Source organism: Nanorana parkeri, unplaced genomic scaffold (genome assembly GCF_000935625.1).
Source record: "Nanorana parkeri isolate BGI_ZX_2015 unplaced genomic scaffold, ASM93562v1 scaffold233, whole genome shotgun sequence".
NCBI classification, from domain to species: domain Eukaryota; kingdom Metazoa; phylum Chordata; class Amphibia; order Anura; family Dicroglossidae; genus Nanorana; species Nanorana parkeri.
The window spans coordinates 630,857-658,283 of record NW_017306501.1 but is presented as its reverse complement, the minus strand read 5'-3'; the positions used below and the strand labels follow the sequence as shown (position 1 = coordinate 658,283).

The following is a 27,427-nucleotide window of genomic DNA, read 5'->3' as shown; positions in this document are numbered from 1 at the left end:
GGGCAGCGGAGGGGAGGTCACAGCCTTCACAACCTGTGATGCTTTGTTCATGTTCCCGCCCAGCTCCCTTGCGTCATCGTTTGCCAGTGAGCTGAGCAAGGCCAGACTGTACTATCAGCAGCAAGCGCCGCCCCACCCCTTCCCTGCTCTACTACCTCTGGTGGCATATAGGGTAGATTGCCCTGCCAATACGCAACAAACTTTGATGCACTTTGTGTTCAGGCACCTTTCCATCAAAGCCAGCATTAACTTTTTCAGCAATTTGAGCTACAGTAGCTCTTCTATAGGATCGGACTACATGGGGCAGCCTTCGTTCTCCATGTGCATCAATGAGCCTTGGCCACCCAAGACCCTGTCGCCAGTTCACCGATTTTTCTTCCTTGGACCACTTTTGGCAGGTCCTGACCACTGCAGACCGGGAACATCCCTTAAGAGCTGCAGATTGGAGTTTCTCTGACCCAGTCGCCTAATTACCACAGTTTGGACTTTGTCAGATTTGCTCAAATCCTTACACTTCCCATTTTTCCTGCTCAGTGACAAAATGTTCACTTGCTGCCTAATATATCTCCAATCACTTCCAGGTACCATTGCAATGACAATCAATATAATTCACTTAACCTCTTAGTGGCCATAATGTTAGGACTGATCAGTGTATATAGATATAATAACATACATTAACCAGAAAATCTTTTTCGGTTTTACTTTGATTTAGTTTTAGTTGTTACTAATGTCTTGGCTTAATGGCTAAGCCCTGTGAACGGTTATCCTGCTTTCAAATGATGCTGCTCACATATGTGGTACATGTGTGCTGTTTTTATCAGCCATTCAATTTGAATGGCACCCAACACACATATTTTACCAGTAATCAAAAGGCACCTGCATTATTGGACACCACAGCGCACAAATGTAAACACTTGTGTGTGTGTTACGGTGTACTAGGTTAGCAAAAACAGTGCAGATGCATTTTCTCAGAAGAAGCCTTAGCACATGTGGATTGAAACGCCACAAAACCCAAAGTCAGGCCTTTGTAAGGTGACAAATTAAACAAAATCACAGAGGGGAATAAAAATGGATATAATAAATATAGACCAAGTAACTAAAGGGGCGATTAATATTGAGGGCTGTAATACAAAGGGGGATAGAGGGCTCACTCCAGTCAATCCAGTTCATCAAATCATTCTAGTAAATCAAATCAATCCACTCAATCTAATAAGTAATGTATTAAGTAATGTATCAACCATACCAAGGTGCAATAAAAAAAAGTAGTTGGGCTCCAGTAATGAGGAATAATAAAACTCAAACTTGCACCAAACTTAATTGTATGTACAGGTACTCTTAAAAACTAGACCACACGGGGACTCGTGTACACACACACACAAGCACAATCACATGAAGGTTGAACTTAATGATCCTGTGTCTTTATTCAACCTCAAATACTATGCAACTACGTACAGAAGAGGATTCTCGGTCTAATTACCTTAAAATGTTCTAAACTTGTAAAGGTTTTTTATTAAAGCAATAAATCTATACAGGTTAATAATCCCTCCTTGACACTGAAGGCAAACAAATCTATATAGGCCAATATCCCCTCTGTATTTTCTCATCACATGAGCAGTGCAAAACTAATTCTGTTGCTATACATCATAAAATGGTATGCAATTCTTTAGCATTCTAATGATCTATCCCTTGTCATGGGCATGTGGAAAACGACAATAAAAACAAATATGTTTGGTTCTATTTATATTGTCATTCTCTGATGATGTTCAACAGTATATTAGTTTTTATGCTCTAGTAACTGCCCACTGCAGATTTATAAATACACTATTAGGCGCACCCGACGCATGTTTGCATGTGTATGTGGGGGGGCGGGGGACTTTAAAACATTTTTTGTGTTATTTTTTTTAATTATTATTTGTGAATATTTTTTTCGCTTCTTTATTTTTTTAATGCTGTTTTTTTAAAAACTTTTTTTAGACAACTTTATTGCTATAACATAGGGGACTAAGAAATCCCCTATGTAATAGCCAGTTCACCAAACAGGTCCTCTTTATGGAGGCATCAGGGGTCTCCAAGACCTCTGATGTCACCTAGGGACCCCCACAGAAGCTGATGAAGCAGAGATATGTTCTGTAACATACATCACTTCCTGCATTCGGGGACAGGAAGAGAGATCAAAGGGAGATCGAGTAATGATGTCCCTTTGATCTGCTGTTAGAGTGTCGCCGTGCCGGTCCCAGCCGCACCGGCCACATCGGATCACGGACCGGCAGCGGCGACAAGGAGACAACGGGACATAGGTACAGGGGGGGTGGGGGAGGCCGCACACCCGCAGCTCCTGCAAGCGATCGGGCGTCTCTAGAGCCATCGCTGGCTGTTTACATGCTCACAGTTTTCCCTCTTGTGTGCGCGCTGAGTGCCGCACACGAGAGGGGGGAGGGGCAGGATGTCTTAAGACGCCCTCCCGCTCCTAGCAGACTCCCGTCCGGCCGTTCACAAACGGCCATGGACGGAAGGTGGTTAACAATATTATTATGTTGTTGGGCTTTCATGCTGACAAATGCTGCAAAATGGCACTAAACTTAAAAAAACCTCCAGCTGGGTATGTTTAAAGGAAAATGTGCTATCGCTTTATACAAAGGATTTAATATGAATTGGAATAATTGGGGGCACCAAGGATCAAGCTTGGTTTCTTGAAGCTGTGATAATCTTTGTAACTGTAACGGTCATTTAGCTGTGCAATTACTGCTGGGAGAAAATTCCTATGCAAATAAGCCAACTATAAATTCAATTACATGCGAACATTTCAATGTGCTCTAAATATGTAGGTATTTTGTTCCTTTCTGAAAATGTATTTTAATAGGATTACATAACCAAGGTGAAAACTATGCTATTAGACTTAAAGTAGAATTCAAGTCTAAATTTTGCTAGTAAGCAGTAGATATAAGACACAAAAACAAAATAAAAAAAATAACAGTCGTTTATTATGCAGTCTTCAATTTTGCCAGCAGGTGGTACTCTAGTCTACTTTTCACATGTTAGCTATGTATGTTTGACAGCTATGCTAAAAAAAAAAAATACTTTTGTTCAGTGAACATAAAAGGAGTCATCCCACTTTTAACTCATCCTTTATCAGACCTCTCAGAAAGGGAGCCTTAAAAAGGAACTTCAGGAATCTAAAAAATAACCTTTGAAGTGGAACTACCCCCGCACTGCAGGGGTTATCTGCTTGTTTTGGTCTAGGGGCTCAAATAAAAAAAATATACTACCCTGATCCTACAGTAGGTCCCGCCTAGCTGTTAGACCGGTCTCCACAGTTTCTTCTCCCGCAGGCTCTGGCAGTCTAAGCCCCACTGGTCTCATCACATCTAATGCAGGTCCATTCCATGCCAAGGGACATTCCACAGCCAGAGTAAAGGGGAAGAGAGGTGAGCGCTGACCACTGCAGATTCGAGGATCAGTATATCTTCTGTATTCCGGCCCCTAGACTACTTTGCTGCCCTGCTTCTTTTACCAAACCCATTGTTTTTTTTTCCATGTATTGCAGTTTCCCTTTACTAATGTGTCCATTGTTCTTCTTGGGTTAAGCCTAAAGACGGTATTTGTGGCTCAAAAGGAAGCTGACAATTGACACCTACTTTTAAACATGTATTCAATACCTTTACTACATTAATTGCAGGGCTTGGTAAAGTATTAATGATTCTGGATCAATTTTTTTAACATTATGAGCACTTGTTTTAGGAATACTTGAATTCTGTGCACCATGCATGTTTCTGCTGCTCTTGGAAGCCTCTCACCACTTGTGCACATGTTTCCAAGAAGTGGGTGCACATCTCACAGCAATAATATGCATGCCTAACATTAATGTGCTAATTGATATTGTACAACCCACCATTAATTACAAGAGAGGCGAGTGTTCCTGTAGGGGTCATTTACTTAAATAGGCTGGTCTTCCAGAACTTGGGTTAAACATACCAAGGGCACTGAGCATCAACATGTCAGCTTGCGGTTCTTCGTGGCAGCGTGTATTACAGGGTAACAATGTTGCCCCTGTATAGGGACAACCTGATAGAATGTAGTCACCCTATGACAAGAAGTAAGCTCGACACCTCTAACCATCAGATCCCCAGATACAATTGCTGGCATAGCACACCTCCAGAAAATAAAAACATGCTGGCTGCATTATTAAAGAAGGGTAAACTACCATTCCCTCCATTTTCAATAGTGGGTTTACACACACTTTAGAACAAGCATTCCTTGTTGTTACTGTTCTGAAGGTATAAGAGCAGATTAAAATGTTCTTTCTGATTGAGATGATGGTACAATGTAGCATATGTGCAACAATTTGTTTGTGCTTTTTTTATGGTACTGGAACTTGGTCACTTAGACGTTTCAATAGGTTAGAAAACCTTTGTATGAGCATTTCTCAGGGCTACTAATTGTTCTAAGGTTCACTCGCCCTACATGACCCCACCCATCAATTACTCCTTTTGCATACTGGGATGTGTGTGCCAACCCTATAGCTGAGAAATTATAACCAAGCCAACAGAAATTGTTAAACAAAAAGATAATACAACTTTTTCTTTAACTTTAATAAATCTTGGAAATGTGTTTCTGCAACACTAACAGCAAAGGCTGCATATTCAGCTGTCAATGTCTATTTCTGTCTTTACTGTGCATAGGGATGAAAGTTTTGCTTTAAGGAAATTCAATGTTGAACTGTTGGCCTCAGTGTGACTAAACCGCCTACATTTTTACACTTGAGGATTTTTTAATGCGGGTCCCACCTTATCTGCTATTTTTTTTTTCTTTTATATGCAAAGGTCAAAAATTCTCTTAAGGCATTCATACATTCTTTCAAACCACAGAATAAATAAAGCAGTAAGCCTGAGCATTTGGCATCTGTCAGCTGCTACTTGCTGGTACCTTGTATTAAGTTGCTGTTGGTAGACAAAATACATATACATGCTGAATATTAAATCTCTAACAATTATTTACTTGGTAATATTTATAAAATGCTACAAAGGGAGGGTCACAATGACAGTAGCTGTTTAATAGACAGTTCTGTATGTCTTACAAGGTATCCACACCCACACAGACATTCTATTACCAATTCCAATGCTTTATAACCAGTGGCAATATTATGACAACGGGTTTATTAGGACTGCAAAAATAAACACACCCAGACCAATACTTTAATCTTTCTCTAGAAGATTATAGAATCGCCTAAAAACTTTGCATTTATCCTTCAAAAGTGGATAACTCTTCAAAAATGTTACACAACTCTGCACAGGTAGAAGATGATCATTGGTGAAACATTTAGCATCTAACAATCTCACCAATTTAACAAGTGTTATTATTTGAGATCACAGCTCATACATAACTTGATAATAACTAGGGATGCACAGATACTTTTCGAGTACCAGTGCAGATACTTGGCATTTTCATGAGAACTATCAGGGTTGCAGCGGTTGCAGCTGGGACCTGGCTCTGGCACTCCACCACTGTCCTGAAATCATTAGTCTGTACTGTTTTTGAAAAACTGTCACATGACAATAAACAAAAATGTATCAGTACTCGTACTTGTAAGTACTCGGCAAGTATCAGTACTCGTACTCGCAAAACTGGTATCTGTGCATCCCTTTATTTATATTTATAAAAACAAAATCGTACATTAAAACAGAGATGTACAAATCCCAGGAGCTCCGTGTGCTCCTTACAAATGACAGCTGCCTCCTAATTTTTGAATTTTTCTCTAGTCTAGTCTTGGATCTCAAAAGTATCGGTACATGTACTCGTACTTGTCCTGAGTACTGTACTTGGTATCTGTGCAACCCTAATAATAACAATAACTAATATAAAAGGTAATTTAAAAAATCAATTCATTGCCAGAACACCCTGTACATACTGTAGCAGTTATTGGGCAGTGCTACTTGCTGATACCACTATGCTCTGAAGAAGAAGAACATTGCAAGCCATAGCTGCCCAACATTCCCGAAATGAACAAGATTGTCCTCTCCTACTTCACTTTCCAGAAGTAATTAAAAGTTGCAATTTCCGATACAATGTACAGTGCCACAACAGCGAAATGTACTGGAAAACAAATTATATGCAGTGACGCTCGCCTAAAATTATATCACCTGACTGGTATAACGAAAAAAAACCCGAAAAAACACAACCTCAATGGCACATATAACTATTTATTAGGACCAGTTCACACCAATTGTGGTGCGTTCCAGAGCGGTAGCTGCTGGAATGCACAGCAATCGCACACTAAACTCCCCCCTTCGATCTGGAAGTCGATATTGAAGTCAATAGCACCGCAGCCACGCCCCTCAGCATTCTGATGCATGGCAAAACATTCCTGCGTTTAGATCCACTGCGAACGCAAAAGAAATAGAGCATTCAGCATTTTTTTGCGTTCGCAGTGGACTAGAACGCAGGCAATGTTTTGCCACGTGACCGATCGCACTGAGGGCGTGGCTGCGTTGCAATTGACTTCAATGCACCCCTCTAGCCCCAGAACGGAGGGGGAAGTTTAGTGTGCGATTGCTGTGCGTTCCAGCAGCTACCAGTCTGGAACACACCGCAATTGGTGTGAACTGGCCCTCAGTTGTTTGTTTGAAGATTTTATGAGTCAGGTGATATTATTTTAGGTGAGCGCTAGTGTGTAAACATTTCTGTGTTTTTAGCTAGCCCAAATTTGGAGAAGTCCTTTTAATACTCAGAAGCTATGGATTGATTTTGAGGTTTACCTTGTTTCTGGTGTGCTGAAGACTTTTTACATATTTTAAAATGCATTAGGGTCACCTGAGTACAAACTACTTACTTCAGAGGCTCAGATGAAAGCCTGGTCCCAGAAAGACTGATGCGTGATAAAGCAAGAGAACTGCTGAAGAACTGTTTAAAAGATGGGTGTGTTTCTTTCCCTTTCCTGTTGATTAAAAGGTTATATTATTTTTATTTTAAAGACAGCAATAATTATTATAGCTTTACCCATCAACAACAAACATGCCAACATCATTATATTATATAATAATAGCTGCACATTAACAATGCTGGAGCTCAAAATAAGAGAAGGTCATTTGGCACCAGCTTACTACATTATGTAACCTAATAAAACATAGATGGATAACTACTAGGCATGAACTGGGCACATATGCAAACAAATGAATGTTACTTCAACATACACCGATAAGTACAGAAACATTATTCAACGCAGAATTACATGGATAACAATATGCCAAGGTAGCACAGGCATTGACTGTACATGGTACATGTGACTTATACCTGTGGGAAAAGATGGTCCGAGACAGATTAAGCGTAGCAAGGTGCTGCAAGCCACCACGAAGGAGTGCGCTACATACCTGAACAGAAACAAGCACAATGTTAATATATCATACAACTACAAAAACAGAAGCATACATATGTTGCACTCTAAGGCTCCATTCACACACAGTGTTTGCATTTTCCCCACGGAAAACAGTGCAGCACGAAAATGCGCAAATTTTAACGTGGCACGCGTTTTTGTACTTGAAAAAACCTGTATGCCATCGCACTCCTGACCGGATTGAAGCCCAGGTAAAACAGGGCGGGTGTGGCAGTGACAGCAGATGCCTCCGCAAAACACAAGACCTGTTTTACTTACAGTGGTTGACAGTTTTTAGCTCTACCCATCCTTAGATCTCTCTGAAAAGGTATGATGCTACAGTGTATTATCTACCCTAACACAAAGTACATTTATCAGTAATACTTGTATAAAGATTGATGAAAAATAATAACCTACTACCCTGCATATATGCATATGGAACCCACCACACACAATTTATGTTTAGTGACTGTAGAACAAACACCTGAGACACATTTGTAAAGCAGTTAATCTCATGTTCACCAAACATTCACAGCAGGTGAACCTTTTTGGTGCATGTGTTTTAAATGACAGTGATTGATTCACCACCAGTGAATGTGTGGTCTAAATTCAATATTTTATAAATATGCACCTTTTTGATTATGCCATCATCAATACTATTTTTTTTAGAACTATATAATTTGTTACTTGGGGTTGTTCAGAGGGATTTTGGAGTGCATGTTTTTTTTTTTTCTTGCCAGATGCCAATTGCCAGGCTTAGCAGTTGTTACATTTCACTCCTTTATGCATAATAGCAGAGGGTGCATGTTTCTTCTATAGCCATTTACAGGGGAGGTGGGTGGTATGGAGGATAAAAAGCAGGGCCACAAAAAGGAGGAAACAGCCGCAGTGAGAGCACATTATAGGTGACAATGCTGCCACTGTATGCAGGACATAGCTAGGGAGCATTGCCACCCTTGCCTAATGCCAGCAGTTCTCCTGTGTCACTTCCATTTTGTGCATCCACATTATAGCAGCAGGCGTACGTCCAGGGGCGGACTGACCATTCGGGCAGTCGGGCATGCCGCTGCCAGACCCGCCCGCATCCACGCTCCAAAAGCTGCACCTCCTTCGCGCCTCACGCTCACTGCCCGCCCACATCCACGATCGGCGCGGGGAGAAGAAGAAGAAGTAAGGAGGAGCAGGCGTGGGAGGATGACAGCTGCCGACAGACCCGATCTCAGAAGCAAGAGCTGACAAAAAAAACTGGAGCTGACAAAATCTCGAGCTGATGCCTATGGCAACCAATCAGCTTCTCTCTTTAGTTTGTTCCGTTAAGGTTTGAAAATGACAGAGAGAAGCTGATTGGTTGCCATGCACAGCTGCCCCAGATTTTGTCTGCTCCAGTTTTGATAAATTCCGCTCAATGTACGTATAATGTATTCCTCTATAGATGGTGGTATTCTTCATTGCTGTACAATGTATTTCTGAGATTTATAGTCCTCTATAGCTGGTGGTATTATTCTACATTGTTGTTGTGCTGAGATTTGTAGTCTCTCTACAGCTTGGAGTTAGTGGCAGAACTACCAGGGTCGCAGCAGTCGTACACGCGCACAGCACTGACGAGGCATTCCTACACTACCAGTGTGCTTTAATTTTCCTCAACCGATAAATTTCTCTACGGCGTCTCTTCCAGGTGCGCATGTCATGAAAACAGCCGATTCGGATGACTCGGCCCCACTGGAAGTGACACAGTGGAGAAAATGTATAGGATCGAGAAAAATTATAGAACACTGACTTTGACACTGTCTGGCCCCTCCCACTAACCTCCCACAGCTCACAGCCCAGAAGCATGGACATCCAGTTCCCCGGCAATTCATCTTAGTGAATTGGCCCACTATTTGAAAAATAATGTGGAGAAAAAAATGTCTGTGACACAAGAATGTCTATGCAGGTGGGGCGTGTGGGAGGGATGTGTATATGGGCGGAGCACAAGGGGGCCCCATAATTTTGTATTGCCCGGGGGCCCCATGTGTTGTCAGTCCACGCCTGCGTACGTCTCTTTCACAGCTAATTACAGAGGAGGTGTGTGGTACGGAAGATGGAGCAGGACCACAGAAGGGTAGAAGCAGCTGCAGCAGGAGCACATCATAGGGTAACAATGCTGTTACTGTATGCAGCATAATATAGGAAATGTCAGAATAGGAATGTGTTTTTTTATAGATATTACAGACCTCGATTCAAAAAAGAACTCCAATACATAAAATTATCAAAAGAAATGAAAAAACATTTTTTGTGAGGGTTTCGATACTGGTCCCTGATCTCAAAGAAGTTCTGCTCCCACAATTATTCAGGGCACAGGCAAATTTAAATAAAAACCATGTGCAAATATAATCCTTTATTAGAGATATGCATTTATGGATAGCTTTTAAAAAATGTTTTAAAATGTTTATTACCGTGTCAACAGAACACTCAGTGTTCGATAAATCCAAGAACTCGATAGCATTCGGCTGCGCCAAAAAATTGTACAAAGACTAGAAAAGAAAGGAGAGAAAAAGGTTACTGTATTATGTGTTTCAGACAAAATAAAAGCATGTCTTGTAGACAGATCTACAGTAGGTCCAAACACTGATATTATGTAGCGGGTGACATTACCTACAAAAATAACCATCTGTAGTAACTTCTGCAATATACATTAATACAGAACAGTGTTGAAACCGATCACTAATAACTAGTCCTTCACAAGCATCATTATGCAAGACTAGTGTGAAAAAATGGTACTCTTATGCCTTTATTAGCATTAATGTTGCATAGTTTACTAATCATGTATGCAAGCTCTTTAAATTATTTCTGATGTTACTCCCAATAAAACATCTGTCACATTTGAAGCAAATAGCTGGTGGGAAGATAGGCACTTGGCTATGCCAACGAGTACCTCTATTAGCTTGACGTTCCTTCTTGTTGCCCCCTGAATCCATATGTAAATTTCCACTTTTGGGAACCAAGCCCACTTATCCCATCAATGTAATGCAGATGTCACTGAGAAACACTCATAATGCAGTACACGCTCAGGACATGAGTGCCTTGAATCTAGATTTAAACTAACCTAAATGCTGAGGACTGAGGGGCTCCCAGTGTGCATTACGGAAGCATTTTTAAGCAATAGAGGTATGCGCATTCTTTCAAACGATCTACTTTAACACATCAACCCTTATTTTAAGTTCGTGATAGAGTGAGGAAAGGCTAGAGTCTCTTTCAGGTTTTTATTACTGTCTGTGTCCCCAAAAGTAGAGATTTCCCCCTACTTCCTGTCCCTAAAACCACACAGGGAGTGAAGAAAAGTCTATCAAACAGGGATGACAATAAAAACCTGCCTATAAAAAAAAAAAGTATTTTTTGCTGGTTGTGTTTCTGTTGTAAAGATTTAGCACACTTCCTACCTTGGGGAAAACACTGCATTTGGGGAGATGACAGTAGACCGTAATAAAAACTAAACTTTGGGTCATGTCAGGAAGCGCAGGGCTAGGGTGTTTTTTAAATTAATGGGAAGCAAAAAGTTTTATTTTTCAATATCATAGTCTGAATTGGTAGAGCTCACTGGTGTACTACTGATTTATATTAATGATAGGTCCACTTTAAGATGAAGAGTCAGTTATCAAACACAAAATACTAAGATACAGGTACTGAAAGCCCATTTGTTTTTGTTTTTTCTAGTTTTGGATAGTGTAGACTAGAGTCCACAGTCAGGTTTCTATCGTGGTGTGTCCCTATAGCAGAGAATTCCCCACACTTCCTGTCCTACTATCAAGAGGGACGTTTACAACAATAACAAAAAGAAGAAGAAGAAGAGATACTAACCCTTCTCCTTTCCACTAAAAAAGTGATTCTATTGACTCCATCCAAAGCAAACAAAAATTTGAGAGGTGGTGGACACTAAGGTCATACAAAGTCAAAGTAATAAATTAATAAATATTTGTGATATTTGTGAAATAAAGCTAAGGCAAAACCAGAGAGGGATGTACATACTGGAAGGTCATCACCACGGAGTATATTCCCTGAGAGGTCAAGGTGGGTAAGGGTGCTGGAAATCAGCAGGTTTGCACTTAGTGACTGGGATAGGTTATTTACTCCTGTGGATACAAAGAGACACATAATTAATGGGCAACACACATTCTCTCAATAATAACTGAAAACCTAAAGCATAATAGCATTTCATTAGAGTTAAATGATGCAAGACACTTGGTGGACAAAATAACAAACACTGCATGAAAAAGAGGTTTAACTTGAACTAATTTACAATTACAAAACACAACTACAAAGATGAGCCAGATTAGCTTGATTGTCATCATCAGTATGTGTCAGCCAATGAAATGATGTGACTTATAGAACTTCAGGTCAAAAGGCCAAATAGTTGTAGAACGAGAAATAAATATTAACATTCCTATGTCTTTATAGATACATTCAGCAAATGAAAATAAAAAAGATGAAATAAAAGAAAAAGACAAGTTACCTTTGGCCGATAATGAGGTTTTTGATAAATTTAAGTGCATCAGGCCCTTGGGGAGTTTGGCAAAATGTATGCTTAAAAAAGATACACCTGCAAAACAGAACACAAAGAAAAGACATTGATACACATATCCATAATGATACATGTGGATGCATTAAAAATAACCAGTGCTGTCTGTCTTGTACTCCTAGAATGACTTCATAAATCACAGAAAAATATGGATTCAGAAGGACAAATATGTCTCTCTGCAACAATTATAATGAAGCATTAATAAAGATGAGTGAGTTAATTACTGCATGTAGATGTGTCTGATCTATAAAGAACCACACAGTTAATGAGCCCTAAATCCATTGATTAATAAATCATGCTAGTAAGGAAAATTTAAAAAAACACGATATGCTACAAACGATCAGGTTTTCCAAACTGCGTGTTCATTTACTCAGCTCTACTAGAGAAGAATTGGAGTTCGTTCCAGCCAGCACTCAGCAGAGGATGCAAAAAGGGGAACTGCTTAACCTGATGTGGAGAAAATCTGCAGGGGTTTACTGCTAGTTTATGTCTAGAATAGATGTGCAAAGGACTTTTACTCGCCTGATCCCCGATACCCCAGCAGTCACCTCTATCCCCTTCAGTCCGGCTTGTGAACTGTCCTTCTGTACCCTTACATATAATGCAGGGCTATGGGTGCTCTGTGGAGCGCTTGGGGCATTTGCCAATAGACTGAGTTGTTTAGGCTGAGCAAATATCCCTTGTATGGATGTATTTGCTGAAGTAAGCAGGACATTGTTTTTAGTTTTACTGCTGAAGTGAAGCATCTTTTTTGGTAATCTGGTACATGAAAATAAACGTGGGGCCAATAACTCCTTAAAAGGAGAACTATGAGGTGAGTGCTTTTCACTCACCTCATAGTTCCAGCCGACCTGTGACAATGAGACTGACACAGGTCGGCTCAGTAGATCGGGAGGTGAGCGAACACATACCGGCGTTCGTTCACCTCTCGATCCTGTCACGGCAGGGGCTGGATTCCCCCCTCCCCCAGCGCTGACTGGCAGAACGGACAGGGGCGGGTACAACTGGCTCTACCTCTAGATAGGCAGAGCCAGCTGTCAGTCACGCAGCTGGGCGGATCCCGGCACAATTGTCGGGATCCGCTTCAGCTGCGGCGTCTCAGTATACCACGAGCAGCAGCTCACGGTATACTGCGGCGTCTCAGTATACCGCGAGCTGCAGCTCGCTGTATACTGAGCCTAGGGTGCCGGGAGGACGCTAGTTTGTGTCCTCCCGTTACCCTAAAGAGAACTATGGGGAAAAGCCTTCACCCCATAGTTCTCCTTTAAAAACCTGTCATACGGTGAGCACATCCCCTGTTACTTTATAACCATTTTTCATTTCAGGATGTTTCATGTTTAATAGGGCTTATAAAGTAACTGACCAATACCAAAATAATATATGGTACAATTCTGGACTCGAGTTTCCTCCTACATCAAACGGTCTTACAATGGACACCATCACCATTGCTGTATTTATTTAGTTCCCGGGTTTACTCGGCGATAGAAACTCATTGTACCTCCAATAAAGGGAAGGAATGGTTACATAAATGCCTGTGTGCTGCTCAACGATGTATCATGCGATTCTGGAACACACCATCGCTATCTGCTGTAACAGCGGAATTAAAGACCTAATTCTATAGGGAAAAGTTGGAAATAGAACTGCAGAAGGCTATGAAAACCACAAAGTTCTTCAAACGTTGGAAACACTTTGTGGCTGCAACCTTTGATAATACAGAGTTGACCCAGATTGTGCAACCTTTTATATACTCCTCTTGGTATCTGAAAGCCCAATTAACTAATAGTTTGGGGGTCCTAGAAGTGACGTAGCATAGGTTTTAAGTTTTATTAGACTTAATGGGGCAACCAGCATGGTACTTTTAGGTTTGTTGTTAGCATTGTTTTTCTTTAGATCTTTTTATATGCAACTTCTTTGTTGGATATTGTATTTGTACCAAAAGAAATTACGAAAACTGAATAAAATGCGTTTTTTTAAAAAAAACATAAAAATATATTTTTGCTATCAAAGGGGTTGCAAGGAATGTTTCTCAGAAATGGGAACAAAATGTATTCATACTTAATGACCACTTTCATAATGGCAAGGGGCATCATGGCTCACTACTACAGAGTATCAACTGCGATCATTAGTAAGGAGGATTATGTATGAATGATCTCAAGCTTTTAGTTGTGTATGCGTCATGATTTTATTGGTAAAAATGTGTGCAGATATGTGTACAGCCAACCCATTTTGAGCTCTTCTCCTTCCTCCGGGCTTCGTTTGCTTTAACAGACATGCAAATAAATTGCCAGCTGGTAGCTGGATGCTGCAGGAGGTCTACACTGAATGCAATGTCAGTATTCCATTCCTTTAGCTGAGTGCCAAAAACATCTCCCCATACCATACAGTATTAGAGTTAGGTCTGAGCTTAGGGGGAACCCAGTTTGCCTGAGTTGGGCCAAGCCCGCTCAAAACTGTGACCATTACCCCTTCTCCTGACCCAATCAATGGCAGCAGTTGTGGTGGGGGCATTGCCCGCCACCATGTGATGTATAGCTGCGGGGCAGGGAATGCGCCTCTAAGTCAGGAGGAAGAAGTGGCCATCACAGTTTTGAGTGGGCTTAGGCGAACTCACTAAGCCCAGGCTTATCTCGAATATTGTGTCGTATAGGGGTAAATATGTTTGGCACGCAGCTAGAGGAATGTAATACTGAGTGCGCACCAAGCCCAGGCTCATCTTTTCACAGTAGGACACTTGAACTTGGTTCTGCTAGACCTGTCAGTGGTTTCCCTGCCTTCATGTAGGTAAAGGATCACACACTCATCTAGACCCTTGTCTTCCTAAATATACAGAAATATAATATGAATGGAAAAAACATATTTCCTACAATTGGAAAAACATTTACATATGTAATACCATAAAAAGGTAAAAAAGAGCTATTACACTCTGAAGATTTCACCCTTCTGTGAAAGGATGTATTTTCCCTAGACATGCAGCAAGGATAACTACCACTCCAATACAGCTCAATAAAGGTAAAATGACGCACAACCTTTTCTTAGATCCACTTATTGGATAATAACTAATATCAATATCTCTTTTATCAACCTCCAAGCTGTTTTGTTCATTGTCAGGCTAATTATATCCTGTTTAATTTTCATTCATGCATTCTATGCGAGAGATGGCTTCAAAATGAAGAGGAGGAATGGAGAAGTGGAATATAGCTCCAAAAGTATCTAAAAAGATAAAAGTAAAATTCAATAGCACGTCTTCAAAACTTTAGTTAACACCATGGTAAGACACCTAACATGGTAATTGTAAATGTATCTATCTTCAATTTCCGCAGTCATATAAAGAAGGCTAACATTCTGAATACTGACTTTGAGAATATACTGTAGTACTTAGTAGGCTCTTGTACGGTTTAGTATTGATTGTCATAATCTAGTATGACAATATTTATTTAGTGTGGTAGCTAGGGCTTCAACTAATGATTATTTTCATAATCGATTACTTGGCCGATTATTTGTTAGATAATTTTCAAATAAAATTAAACACCATCCTTAATTTAAAATAAAATATGCAAATGCAGTGTTACTTTTTAGTTGTGTATGCGTCATGATTTTATTGGTAAAAATGTGTGCAGATATGTGTACAGCAATCATTTTAGGGCCATCAAAAAAAACTACATTTCCAGCGTGCGTACATTAACAGTATACAGGGTCATTATAAAAAGACAGGCTAATAGTCTCAGTAAAACCTAATTCTAAGCTGCTGTGTCTAAAGAAATAGAAATGCAATCTCTAAGAGAGTACAAAAAAGAATTATCACTCATGCATGAACAACATATTTACAACACAATTAAATGAAGCAGGATACTCTATTACAGAGGCAAAGCCAAGAGAATGAGCACAAATTCCCTTATCATATATTGAAAAATGAAAAAAACTCAATTACAGTACCTCTATCCTCTAGAGGGTTGCTTGCAAGGTTAATAGTATGAAGTCCTGAGTTTGGATTGTTTGCAAGTGCAATGGACAACTTCTGTGCAAAATCTCTGGATGGAAACAAAAAAAGTAATAAAGCATTATAATGATTTGCATAATTAAAAATGTTGGAGGCTAATGTGTCATGCCCAGGCCACAGCTTTCTGGTGAATTAACAGATTATATTTTCATAAATATATTCATTTGTGAATTGCCCTGGAAAAAAAACTACATACCGTTAAATGGGCTGAAAATCTCGGCTTATACTCGAGTATATACGGTAACTGATGGACAATGACAGACACTTGGCAATCTGCAAGATAAAAAAAAAAGTCCCAGTGCTTTTTTTTGTAAGTGTATACCCACTGTACATTTCAAAAAAACAAAAAAAACAAAAACAAATTTATTATATAAAGTAATCTACACTGCCTGTCCAAAGAAAGTCACCACCTGGATTTAGCTAACCAATTCGGTCAGAGCCTTCTATTGGATAATAGATTCAGCAACATTACGAGCCCACAAATTGGGGTCGGCTGCCTACCTGCATATACTGAATCGCCAGAACCCAACATTTTTCCATTATGCAGATCAATATCATGGATTTTTTTTTCTTCCCTGATGGCACGGGCATATTTTAGGAAGACATTGCCAGGATTCATCAGGCTCAAATTGTGAAGAGTGGTTCAGGGGGGCATGAGATATCATTTTCACACATGGGCTGTGTCCAGACATTAACCCCATTGAGAATATTTGGGATGTGCTGGAGAAGACTTTACTCAGTGATCTCACTCTCCCATCATCAATACAAGATCTTCGTGAAAAATGAATGCAACTCTGGATGGAAACAAATGTTGTTACATTCCATAAGCTTATAGACATGATGCCACGGCGAATGCGTGCCGTAATCAAAGCTAATCCAAAAAATATTAGAGTGTTAGAGATTTTTTTTTTGGCCAGGCAGTGTACATTTTAGTGCTGTATATATCAACTTTCATATAATTGTTTGTGCATTTTATGTATAGTATATATTAGTATACATTTCAAAGTATATCTAAACCCAAAAACAAATAATTAATACATTTCAGTTTACCAATCCTTAAATGTGGTGGCTGAATTAGTTTTTTTCGGAAGCTTTTTCCCTTTATTTTCACCTTGTGATCCGGCCAGTAACACACTTCCTGTCATAGGGTGGCTCCACTCTATGGAGAAACAATGGAACCACCCTCGGACAGCAGCATTGTCACCTTGTGGAGAGGGGAGTGTTAGATGCTGTAGCAGATTTAGATGGACTTGACTAACAAATTAAAGGTGAACTCCAAATAACACTTTTTAAACAGTTACAGAAATCCTTTTGGGATAAAGGTTTTCCATAAATAAATAATTGCTGACCATTGTAAGCACACCTGTAAGTGGTAAATGGTTTGCTTCAACCCTCTAACTTCCACTTTTGCTGGACAGCTTGGTCTGTTAAAGGAAGTAAAAAAAATATGGGCCGTATTACTAGGTAAAATAAACAAAAGGAAAACAAGCATAAAATATCCAGCCATCACATCTAAGGACTATATATTCAATTTATGCTTTTGGGTTTACATACGCTTTAGATTTAGATATGAAAAACCTTGCAATCCAGAGTACTTTAGGTGGAGTTCTGCATGTAATAAGAACTGGCATGTGCCCTCCCACAACTCACTATTGGTCAGTGTGCATCATAGTGATTTGCCAAAAAATTGAGGCTCAGCAAGTGCTCGACTTTACAAGCAGAAGTCACAACTTGCATAATAGAACACCTCCGGCTCCAAGTATGGAAGACCAACTAAGGTAATGTGAATTCACTTTTATTTGCTTAACTGGATCTTACTTGGCCACTTAATCTGTTCTATAATCACATCATTTGCAACAGATTCAAAAAGTTCAATAGCTTCAAAACACACTTACATTCGGAGTCCAGCATTTTCTAAAACCAGCTCTTCCAATCGACTAGACCTGCTCACCACACGCAGAATCTGATCACAAACATCATTAGACTAGAAAGAAAGTTGAAACAAAATGATCAGAAACATAACAATAAACACAACAAGCATACACTATCTGTAAGACATTGGTGGAAGATGAGTCTCAAATGTATGAAAATGATTTCTTACCACTTTCAGATCCTTCGATGACAGTTTTGTAAACCATTGATTGTACTCTAAAGCTGCCACAATAGGTATCAAATCTCTGTAGAGAAGTATACAAAAACATTGGGTACAATACTGCAGTAAATTGGAAAAGGTGATGAACACAACAACAAACTACATATTCATAGAAAGACTGCAAAAAGGACAAATAACATATTTGCAATTTTATGAAAACGTTTTTTCAAGATGTTCAAAAGATAAAATTAACCAATCATAATTTTCATGTTTAAACCCGTGCTAAAGGAATCGTCTACTTTTCCATATGATTATAAATCCCTCTAACAACCTAGCAAATACTAAAGAGCTGTAACATGTCAAACACAATTCAAATATCAAATTAGACATAATTATCACTTGCTTTTGTGTGTGACAATACCACCTAATCCATAAAATATGTGATTGCCTGAATGACATATACCAGTGTCTGAACATTTCTCTTTCAAAGTTAGTACTAAATATATACAGATTGGTTACTGTGAAAAGTAAAGATACTTAGATGTTAACAACCATCTTTTCACCACAACTTGCTAAGGAGCAGTTACTATTGGTCTTCAGTACTACTATTGTCATTTTGCATATTAGGCCTTTTTCTTTTTCCATGAACACCAAGCATAGTAATCCTTATAGATAGTGGGCTGGAGAGTATGTGCTTACTGTATGCGTCTTAGATCAGCTGTTCTTAACCTCTTTTCAGTCATGGCACCCTTTAACCCCTTCATGACTGAGGCCTTTTTTTAATTTTTTGCACCCATGTTATATTCCACATTTTAGGCCTGAAAATGACTTAAAACCCCCAAACATGATATATTTTCTGAATGCCAAGACCCTATAGAATAAAATGGTGGTAGTTGCAAATTTTGACTTGCGCAATATTAGCGCAACTCCTTATTAAACCCCAACATTTAGTGAAAACTTTAATGAAATGCCCCAAAACACAACAAACTACCCATTTTTAAATGAAATATAAAAGATGAGGTTACAACGAGTAAAACGATACCCAACATGCCCAGGTTACAAATTGCGTGCGTCCGTGAAACGGCGAATAACTGCAGTACCCCAAAAAGTCCATAGAAGACGCTTTAAAGGCCCCCACAGGTCATCAATTTAGAGATACCCCAAAATACTAGAATTATTGCTCTCACTCCGGCGTGCGCGGCGATACCCAACATGTGTAGCGCGTTCGTCGTTATTAAACGTAGGCGCACCAGACGCGTGTTTACGTGGCGACGCGCGTGCTCACGGGGGCGGGGGACTTAAAAAAATTTTTTTATTATTATTATTAGATTTATTTTAATTTCAAAAAACATGAGCCCGGGAAGCACGGCGGCGGTGTCCGGCGGAGGGGGGGGTGGCCCCTTCTACGGGACACAGAAGCGATCTGGCGACAGGTAAGTCGCCAGAATCGCTTCGGTTGTAAAGCCGACAGTCGGCTTTTCAAGTTTAAACAGCTCCGATGCTGGCGACGTACACTGTACGTCGTCAGTCCCGAAGGGGTTAAATTTATGTGAAATCTCAAGACAACCCAGTTTAAAATGTAAACTAATATAAATGTAAAAAAATGTGTGGTCCCTCAAAAAACCATTCCAGACCCTTATCCCACACAGGGGTCTGGTATGGATTTTAGGGTGGGACCCCACACAAAATAATGTGGTTCCTCCTTCACATCAGAATCCCCCCTTTCACATCAGGGTTCCCTTTTACATTAGAACAACAGAAATCAGAACCCCAGCACTTGTACAGACCACCACAGATTGAAAACAGTATCTTTAATGATAGATAACTGGTAGAGGCAGCGTGTCCAGACAAGGATGAGAAAATTCCTCAAAAGTACATGTAAAAGAAAACAAAGACAGCACCTGCACCTGGCGTGATAACGTTTATTAAAATAATAACACAAGTCCATCAGTCTACCCACATGTGTCGTACAGATATTTAGCAATGCAGAGCCAAAAGAATCAGTGAACGGAATGACCATGGAAGAAACCAAAAGTTATAGTAGAGTAATAATCTGCTTAGGCATTTTGGGGGTAGTAGCCCCTTCTTCAGAGCCCTGAAGGCTTCCATGGTCATTCCGTTCCCCCGATACTTGCTCCAATATTTATCATTCCAGTATTCTGGAATGATAAAATGTGTTCCTTATTATACAAATGTTTTAATGCAATAGACTTTTCTTGTGTGCTCTATTCAAAGTCCCCTGTTTCTTCCCAATAGATAGAACATTTTTTAGGGAGGATAGCACCTCCCGATTGAAAAACTCATTTGGCCACGTTCACACTGCTTTTTTTCTTAGTTTAAGAAGTTTATTGCCGATTAATTTTTATTTTGCATTAGAGAGTTTTAGGGTCACTATTTACAGCAGAGAACTTTATTTAATAACAGTTATGGAACTATTACTGCATTTTACTGAATGAAAGAGGAAGTTGCAAAATCTGTCAGCATCAGCTACTCATAAATGCAAGATTAGCTATATTTTACAGACAAAAATATTTTGGAGACAAACAACACACCAATAAGCATTGTTATACATTATATGTTCTTTTATTTAACTGCCACTACAGCTTGTCATCTCCTGATCACAGCCTTGAAAGGTAATGTGGATCTTTGACCTTGCCACTATAAAAATTTAAATATCTTTTTTCATTAGTAAAGACGTCTTTGCAAATGTCGCATCCTGATTAGGGAGTGCTTTAGGGAATGTTATTCTTTTTGAAACCAGTTAACTTGTTGTTATACTAGTAGCAAGACATATAATTAGACTGTCATCCAAGCTAATTAGTATAAATTACTTTGGGACTTGTGCTAACAAGGTCTATGATAGGTTTACATAAACAAGGCAGTTCTCTTGACCCTGAAAGCAATCTTGGTATAATGACGTTGGTAATATAAAGCTGATTTTAGACCCCGTTCATACTTGTCGCACATGTGATTGCATGTCTTGTTTATGTGCGTTTTGTCAGGTCAGCCAATTCAATTCAATGGGCTGTCCTACATGCAACAAACACAGCAAAAAAGCTCATGCAGCAGTTTGGACTACGAGATACACACTTTTTTTTACCACGTTTTTGCACAATTTGCTTGTTGTGTTTGAGGGTCCTAAAGGAGACATTCCGCTGCAAGCACGTCACGCGTTTTTCCCATGATGCTTGAATGCGCACCTTTTGGTGCGCGTTCACATGCACGGCAAGCGTGATTTGGGCCAAAGGGATGCCTTGGCATGTATTTTCAACCACAACTACCTAGACCCATCATCTCACCTCACTAAAATGGCATGGGATCTCCATAAACCCATAATAAAGAAAAATAATCATTATGCATTTGTAATCAGAGAATGGCATTATAAGGCTTCACTAAATGTGAGCATATTTATAGAGCCATTGTATAAAATAATTCTTTCAGAACCAGATTAGGGGATAGTTGTTGGGTGTCAAAATGACCTTGCAAGTCCACATTTCCAGTACCCATATGTATGAATCCTAACTATAACTTTTCACATGTAGTAAAAAAGGAATGTCTGCAGCGCTGAGAACAGGTGAGTAACTAGTGTCAGTAGCTGGAGGGTGAAACACTAAAATGGCTCGGTGGGTATTTTATTTGTTTGTTCCTTAAGATCTAGAAAGTAGCTTTTAGGTTGTGACAAAGCCAGGCAAAATGTTATATTTTCCATAACTTTCTGTCCCAGTGACAATGGTCACCAGGACAAAAGAGAGAGGATGAACAGGGACACATGCAGCAATAAAACCTAGACAGTGGCGCCAACTCTCCTGTACACTATACAAAACTACAAATAGGCTTACTAACACACATGCAGCACAGCAGGCACAATAAGGTTTTTGCTTTTACCTTCACTAAGAACCCCCCATCCACTGCGGGAGCCCTGACAAAGCCTGGTACTAATAGATTAGGGCACACATGGTGGCTCGCTCTCTGCTACCCATAATGCAGTGCTCGTTGCCTGAGCAGTCATCTGATGAATTATTATTATTATTAATAATTATTATGATTCCACTCAATTTCTGTTTAATACAATAACATCAAAAGCTGTTTATTTTAAATCAAAATGCTGCTTCCTTATAACTAAAATGCAGCCCAAGACAATTACTCTGGCAAGCCTTGTACTCAATATATGGAATGGCAAGCCTGCTGTTTTCATTTTCACAATGACAAACCTGGTAAAAATCTGCATCATCTACTATAGAAGGTACCTCTGCTTAAATTCCAAAAAGGCCAACTACAGCTGCTCTGCAATGCATTACATCCTTCTACTCAGCATAATAAGAGCAGAGCAACGGCTTTCTTGAGGAAGAAAAACAGTTTAAAAGATCTCTGTAAACATGCTGAAATGACAAGATTTATGGGCAAGCACAGTGCAGATTCAATAGAAACTAATAAAGCAGGCTGCTAGCTGGCATAACACACTAGGATTATATTGGCCAGAAACCCACTTTACAGAAACTAAGCACAATGGTTGATTTGGAAATTGGCCATCAGCCAACATAGTATTCAATGCCAAAACACAAGATCAGCATCTGATGCGCAATGTCTTATTTCATATACTATCAGTCATATCAAACCAGTATCAGATTCTGTGAAGGCAGCCCTGCTCAAATGAAACAGCCTGAAGGAAGAAATGGTACTAAATACGGTATATACCGAATTATGCCACACAAACATGTTGCATGAGCTTCCAGATGACATCATGATCTATTAGTCCATTCAGCACATAATAAAAGTACAAATGTGTATAATCTATAATTTAGGGACATGATGAAGAAAACCATTTTGAACAAATTGAAGCATATATCAAGAAAATATAAATAGTGAGGTCCACATAAAGATGAGCTCACAATGATCCCTTGTGAAGTCTTCGGTCATAAAAAGCTGAAGTCTGGGGCAAAGGCGGAGTCTTCTAGGCACTGTTTTCCGTAACCTCCTTAAAATAGCATTTGTTTAAAGTGACATTAAACTCAGAAGTCTTAAAAATGTATTCTAGTGCCTTAATTATTAACAAAAATGTATCTCATCTGTGTATCACTCAGCTGTAGATCCTCAAATAATCTCTGAATTCATGCCGATACTGTCCTTCCTTCTGGAGGATGGCTACCTTCCTCTGGATGGTGACTGTTGTAAAGTAGCCACCGTTCCAAGCTCACTCCCATGATAGACAATAACTTGAATACAAATTAGTGAACTAAACGGGAGGTTGTAGTCCATCAAGCGAGCGAGCTTGGAGTGGATGCCACCCTGCAGATACACAAATAAGTTACATTTTTGTTAATAGTTAGGGTACTTGAATGCATTTTAAAAATGTAACTCCTGAGTTACTGTCTCTTTAAAGGATGTTGGGTGTCTTCACAGTACAGTCCAGCCCTCCTACCCATCTAGGAGTAGATATATTGCTTTCAAAACCTCTGCTGCAGCCCACCTGACCAGCACACTGAAATTTAAGTGTCTGAAAATTCCGAATCTATTTTTTAGTATATCTGGCATCATGTCTCATTGCATCCAATTTTCGAAGGCAGACAATTTTTTGCGACTAGGTTATAAAGTCTCTGACCTGGAGATCCTGCCAGTACAAGCACTTTCTGTCAAAGACTAGAAAGGCTAAGTCACTCTCTCACAATTATAAACAGTGTTGTTATCCTTCTTTGCACGCTTCTTCAATTGGGGTTTGTATTGCCTATCAGTTCTGTGCATGTCTCCTGCAGACCCGATAAGCAGCACAATGGACAACTTAAGGGGCATGCATGGCAGGCTGACAACACTGCTGCTACTAGAGAAGCAACAGCTTAGCATTGTCAGCCTGCAACAAGGAGTGCTGTTATCAGCAGTTTTTCCAGGTAAGAAACTTTGCAACAGATGCACAAAAAATGATTTGCTTAAGAAAACTGTATACATTGGAGGTATGATGCCAAACATACTGAGAAAAAGATTTAGGCTTTACGTTCTGTGGCTGTAAAAAAGATCTGCTGATGCTAAAAACAGACTGGTGAACTAATAAGGATAGAGTAGCTAGCTGGAAATGTAAGGGCCAAATTAACTTTAAATTATATTTAAATAAGCCAAATACATCCAATGCATCAAAAGAAAAAGGTGTACACAATCTTACATGCTTTCTTTAACAAACAACCACAACCTGAATAGAAAAGTCTGCCTTCTGCCAGCGTAATTCAGAGAATGGCCTTGTTCAATGTATGGAAGCAGTGATCTCAATAGCAGAGGTTCAACACTCCCCCTACTGACACAGAGCCAGAGCTCTCTAAACAGTAGGCAGCATGAGCTGTGCTGATTGCCCAGCTATAGTTCTGACTATGTAGGGGGTGTACTAGATCTCTGCAATTAGACCACTACTATCCTCAGAGAGAAAGGGTCCCACTCTGCAGCTGCTGGCAAGCGACAGGCTTTTCTATGCAGACTGTGGCTGTATTAGAAACAACACAAACTAAAAGACAGTTGTACATTTTGTTTCGATTCACTTGTAATGCATTTCGCTGATTTAAAATGAAGGTTCCGTTGGGATTAAGGTTAAAAATGACATCTCCACACCCCTGTCCACAGCACTCCCCCCTAGTAATGTACCAACCATGCTGACTGCTTTCCTGTTTCCTGCTCCTAATTTAGGCATAATTAATGTTAGGATCAATGACCGTATTATCACAGCTCAAAGTACTAAGTGCCATTGAGAGAGTTTGCTTGGGGCTCTATGATTTGTAGTCACACCCCTGTATATAGAACCATATTCGATATCAGTAAAATAATGGTCATAGGACATAGATAATTCAATCTCATTACCTGTGGTCTAGATGACTAAAGTCCTGCAGGTTCAGTTCCCTTGTATCTTGTGTTAAGTATATAGTATCAACATCCTGTGCAGAAAAACAGAAACATGGTATTTTCATTGCTGCACTGATGATTTATAACACATAATAAGGATGAGTTATGGAAAGCTCCATTAAGTGCACTTATTATTCTAATAGGTTCATGTAAATGCAAAATATACATGCTGTGTCTGTGGTCTAAGATTCCTGACTGTTATTTAGTGTTTGTCAGGATATGGATGGTATGCAGTGGGCCCCCTGTTCCGAAACAATCAGTGACAAAAGAAGACAGTAGTGGAAATTAGAAAGAAGAAAACAGCATCTATTGGGAATATACAGTATGTCCGGTACACTGGCTAGAAAGATAGGGGAAATCTGAACATTATCAGAACGTGCTTACAATAGCACTGAAGTACAATCATTGTTGCATCCTTGTGTAAATGTGATACCTGGATATTCTTATTCTAACAATAAAAGACATAAATCACTATTTCCCCATATGTATGCTCTGGCACCACTGGTATGTTCAATGTAGTACAGACAGACATAGTCAAGATAACAGGTAGGTCACTGTGAAAAGGAGGTAAATTACTGCTGTATTCATGAACATAATGGAACAAATATAAAAATACTAGCATTTATAACTACTGGATGAAGAAAGTGTGTTTGTTGCCCTAAGCCACATTCAATAACATTCAGACACGTACCCACTGTACTTCTTCTCTATAGGGCATCCCGAGCCAATCACAGACACAAGCATACATTTGCGAAAAACCACCTGTGAAAAAGATGAATGAGACAGGTTGATACATATTGCTGCTAAGGTTCAGCATGGTGCTCCCCTCCCCTTGCAGCCATGAGTTACTGCTTGGCTCTCTTGTATTTGAAATCTTTGTTGACAATTAATTTGTTCAATAGTTAATTGCGGTGTTTGTTGCATACCACATGGGCCGACTTCTGTCACTGTCTGGCTATCCCACAGAGCTTGCAGATTTGCCAGTCTGTCTGGAGGCTCCATGGTAACTTTTTTCATAATTTTTCTGAAATAAAAATAAAAGAAATATACTAATTACATTTCGGAATATCAAAGTGTACGTCTGTTCCATAAGTAAAATGTGTGAACTCTGAAACAACTTGTTGTAGTCCAGGCACCAATGAATTAATTACACTGTAGTTAATTATCTAAAAATAGTTATATGTATTTTAAATGCAGCTAGCATAAGTGCCTGGTTTAGTCTTGATATAAACCTCCTGCAATTCTCTTTACATCTTCACTCCGACTAGGTGAGGTCGTACAAGTACTGAAAGTCACTTGGGTTCTGCTGCAGTACATGCGTTTACAGGAAACATGTTAATAAGGGGAAATAGTTCATTGAGCAGAACATGAGCAGAGGCATGACCTCATCACTGTGCTGCTGCTCCTCGAGGGTCCAATCAATAGGCTAGGTCAGTTTTTTTGGCTAGTGTTTTAGGCTTGTGGCTTTGTGGTGCTTCTGTAGTGTGAGTTGATGATCTTACTATGCTTTTGCCAAGGGTGCGATGATCACAAATTGAATGCACAAAATAAAAAGTGTTTGGCAGGTGACAAACTTCCATATATGTATTTCAACTTTCACTTGTCTGGGGTTCACAGCTCATAATAACAAGGAATACATTTAAACTGTTTCACTGGATTAAAAAAGTGAGAGCAAAAGCTATTGAGAAAGTGTAGGCCAAAAAGCAAGGGGGAAAACAAAGGACACACAGTATGAGGATAAGAGAGGTTATATAGAGAGAAAATGAATAGTAGTATAAAAAAGAGCCACTTCAATCTCGATTTTTTTCTATATACACAGTAGATATAGTGTGACTGTTAATTACCAATAAGCATTAGATACCTGCTATCTGTATTATTTACCAAGTAACGGTAATCACAAATTCAACTAGGCAAATGTTACTAGGAAGGGGCAACCTGATAACAATTAGATTTTTTACTTGCCGTAAAATCTTTTTCCTGAAGTCCATTGAGAGACAGAGGAACTATAGAAACTTTGAAACAGTCAAGTTATACTCCCCCCTTCAGAAGGTTGGGACACTGGCAAACCAAACCTGTTAAGCCAGCCCCATAGGGCAATCACAGAGTGGGGTGGGACCTGTGCCCCCCAACTGACCTTAAGAAAAGATTTTAAAGGCAAATACAAACATGTGTACCATCTTCTTTATTGCCCATTGAGACATACAGACATTGTAGAAACTCTTAAACAGTTGGGATCAGGGGCGGACTGACCATTCGGTCCGTCGGGCACTGCCCGAGGGCCCGCGGCCTTCAGGGGGCCCGTCACGGGCGCCACATAAGGTTGGGTCGCTGCCGGCAGATCCAGCCACCGCCGCATACAGAGTCTCCTCTCAGCCGATCTGCAGCTGCAGGCGCCTGTCTGATGGGTCCTCACGGCCGAGGCCCAGGGCTGCCCCCTGCAGTGCCTGCAGGCTTTTTTTTAATTCTCGGCTCCCTCCACAGTTTTCGGCGGCTGACGGGCCCCCTCATCTCTGCGCCAGGAGTATCAGGTCTTTCCGACAC

General features: G+C 39.9%; 1 protein-coding gene across 4 annotated transcripts in view; it reads right to left on the bottom strand.

Annotated features, from left to right (window-relative positions):
- Nucleotides 1-27,427, bottom strand: part of CARMIL1 (capping protein regulator and myosin 1 linker 1) — a 263,519-nt gene that overhangs the window by 119,176 nt on the left and 116,916 nt on the right. For all 4 annotated transcript variants that reach the window (XM_018556313.1, XM_018556315.1, XM_018556314.1 and 1 more), the window contains exons 6-16: nucleotides 25,813-25,910; nucleotides 25,578-25,648; nucleotides 24,845-24,918; nucleotides 18,020-18,095; nucleotides 17,814-17,902; nucleotides 15,855-15,949; nucleotides 11,856-11,942; nucleotides 11,372-11,475; nucleotides 9,802-9,879; nucleotides 7,288-7,364; nucleotides 6,827-6,931 (exon numbers count right to left, since the gene is read on the bottom strand). In XM_018556313.1, coding sequence (XP_018411815.1) covers nucleotides 6,827-6,931; nucleotides 7,288-7,364; nucleotides 9,802-9,879; nucleotides 11,372-11,475; nucleotides 11,856-11,942; nucleotides 15,855-15,949; nucleotides 17,814-17,902; nucleotides 18,020-18,095; nucleotides 24,845-24,918; nucleotides 25,578-25,648; nucleotides 25,813-25,910 — 954 coding nt within the window. The remainder of the gene's footprint in view (nucleotides 1-6,826; nucleotides 6,932-7,287; nucleotides 7,365-9,801; nucleotides 9,880-11,371; nucleotides 11,476-11,855; nucleotides 11,943-15,854; nucleotides 15,950-17,813; nucleotides 17,903-18,019; nucleotides 18,096-24,844; nucleotides 24,919-25,577; nucleotides 25,649-25,812; nucleotides 25,911-27,427) is intronic.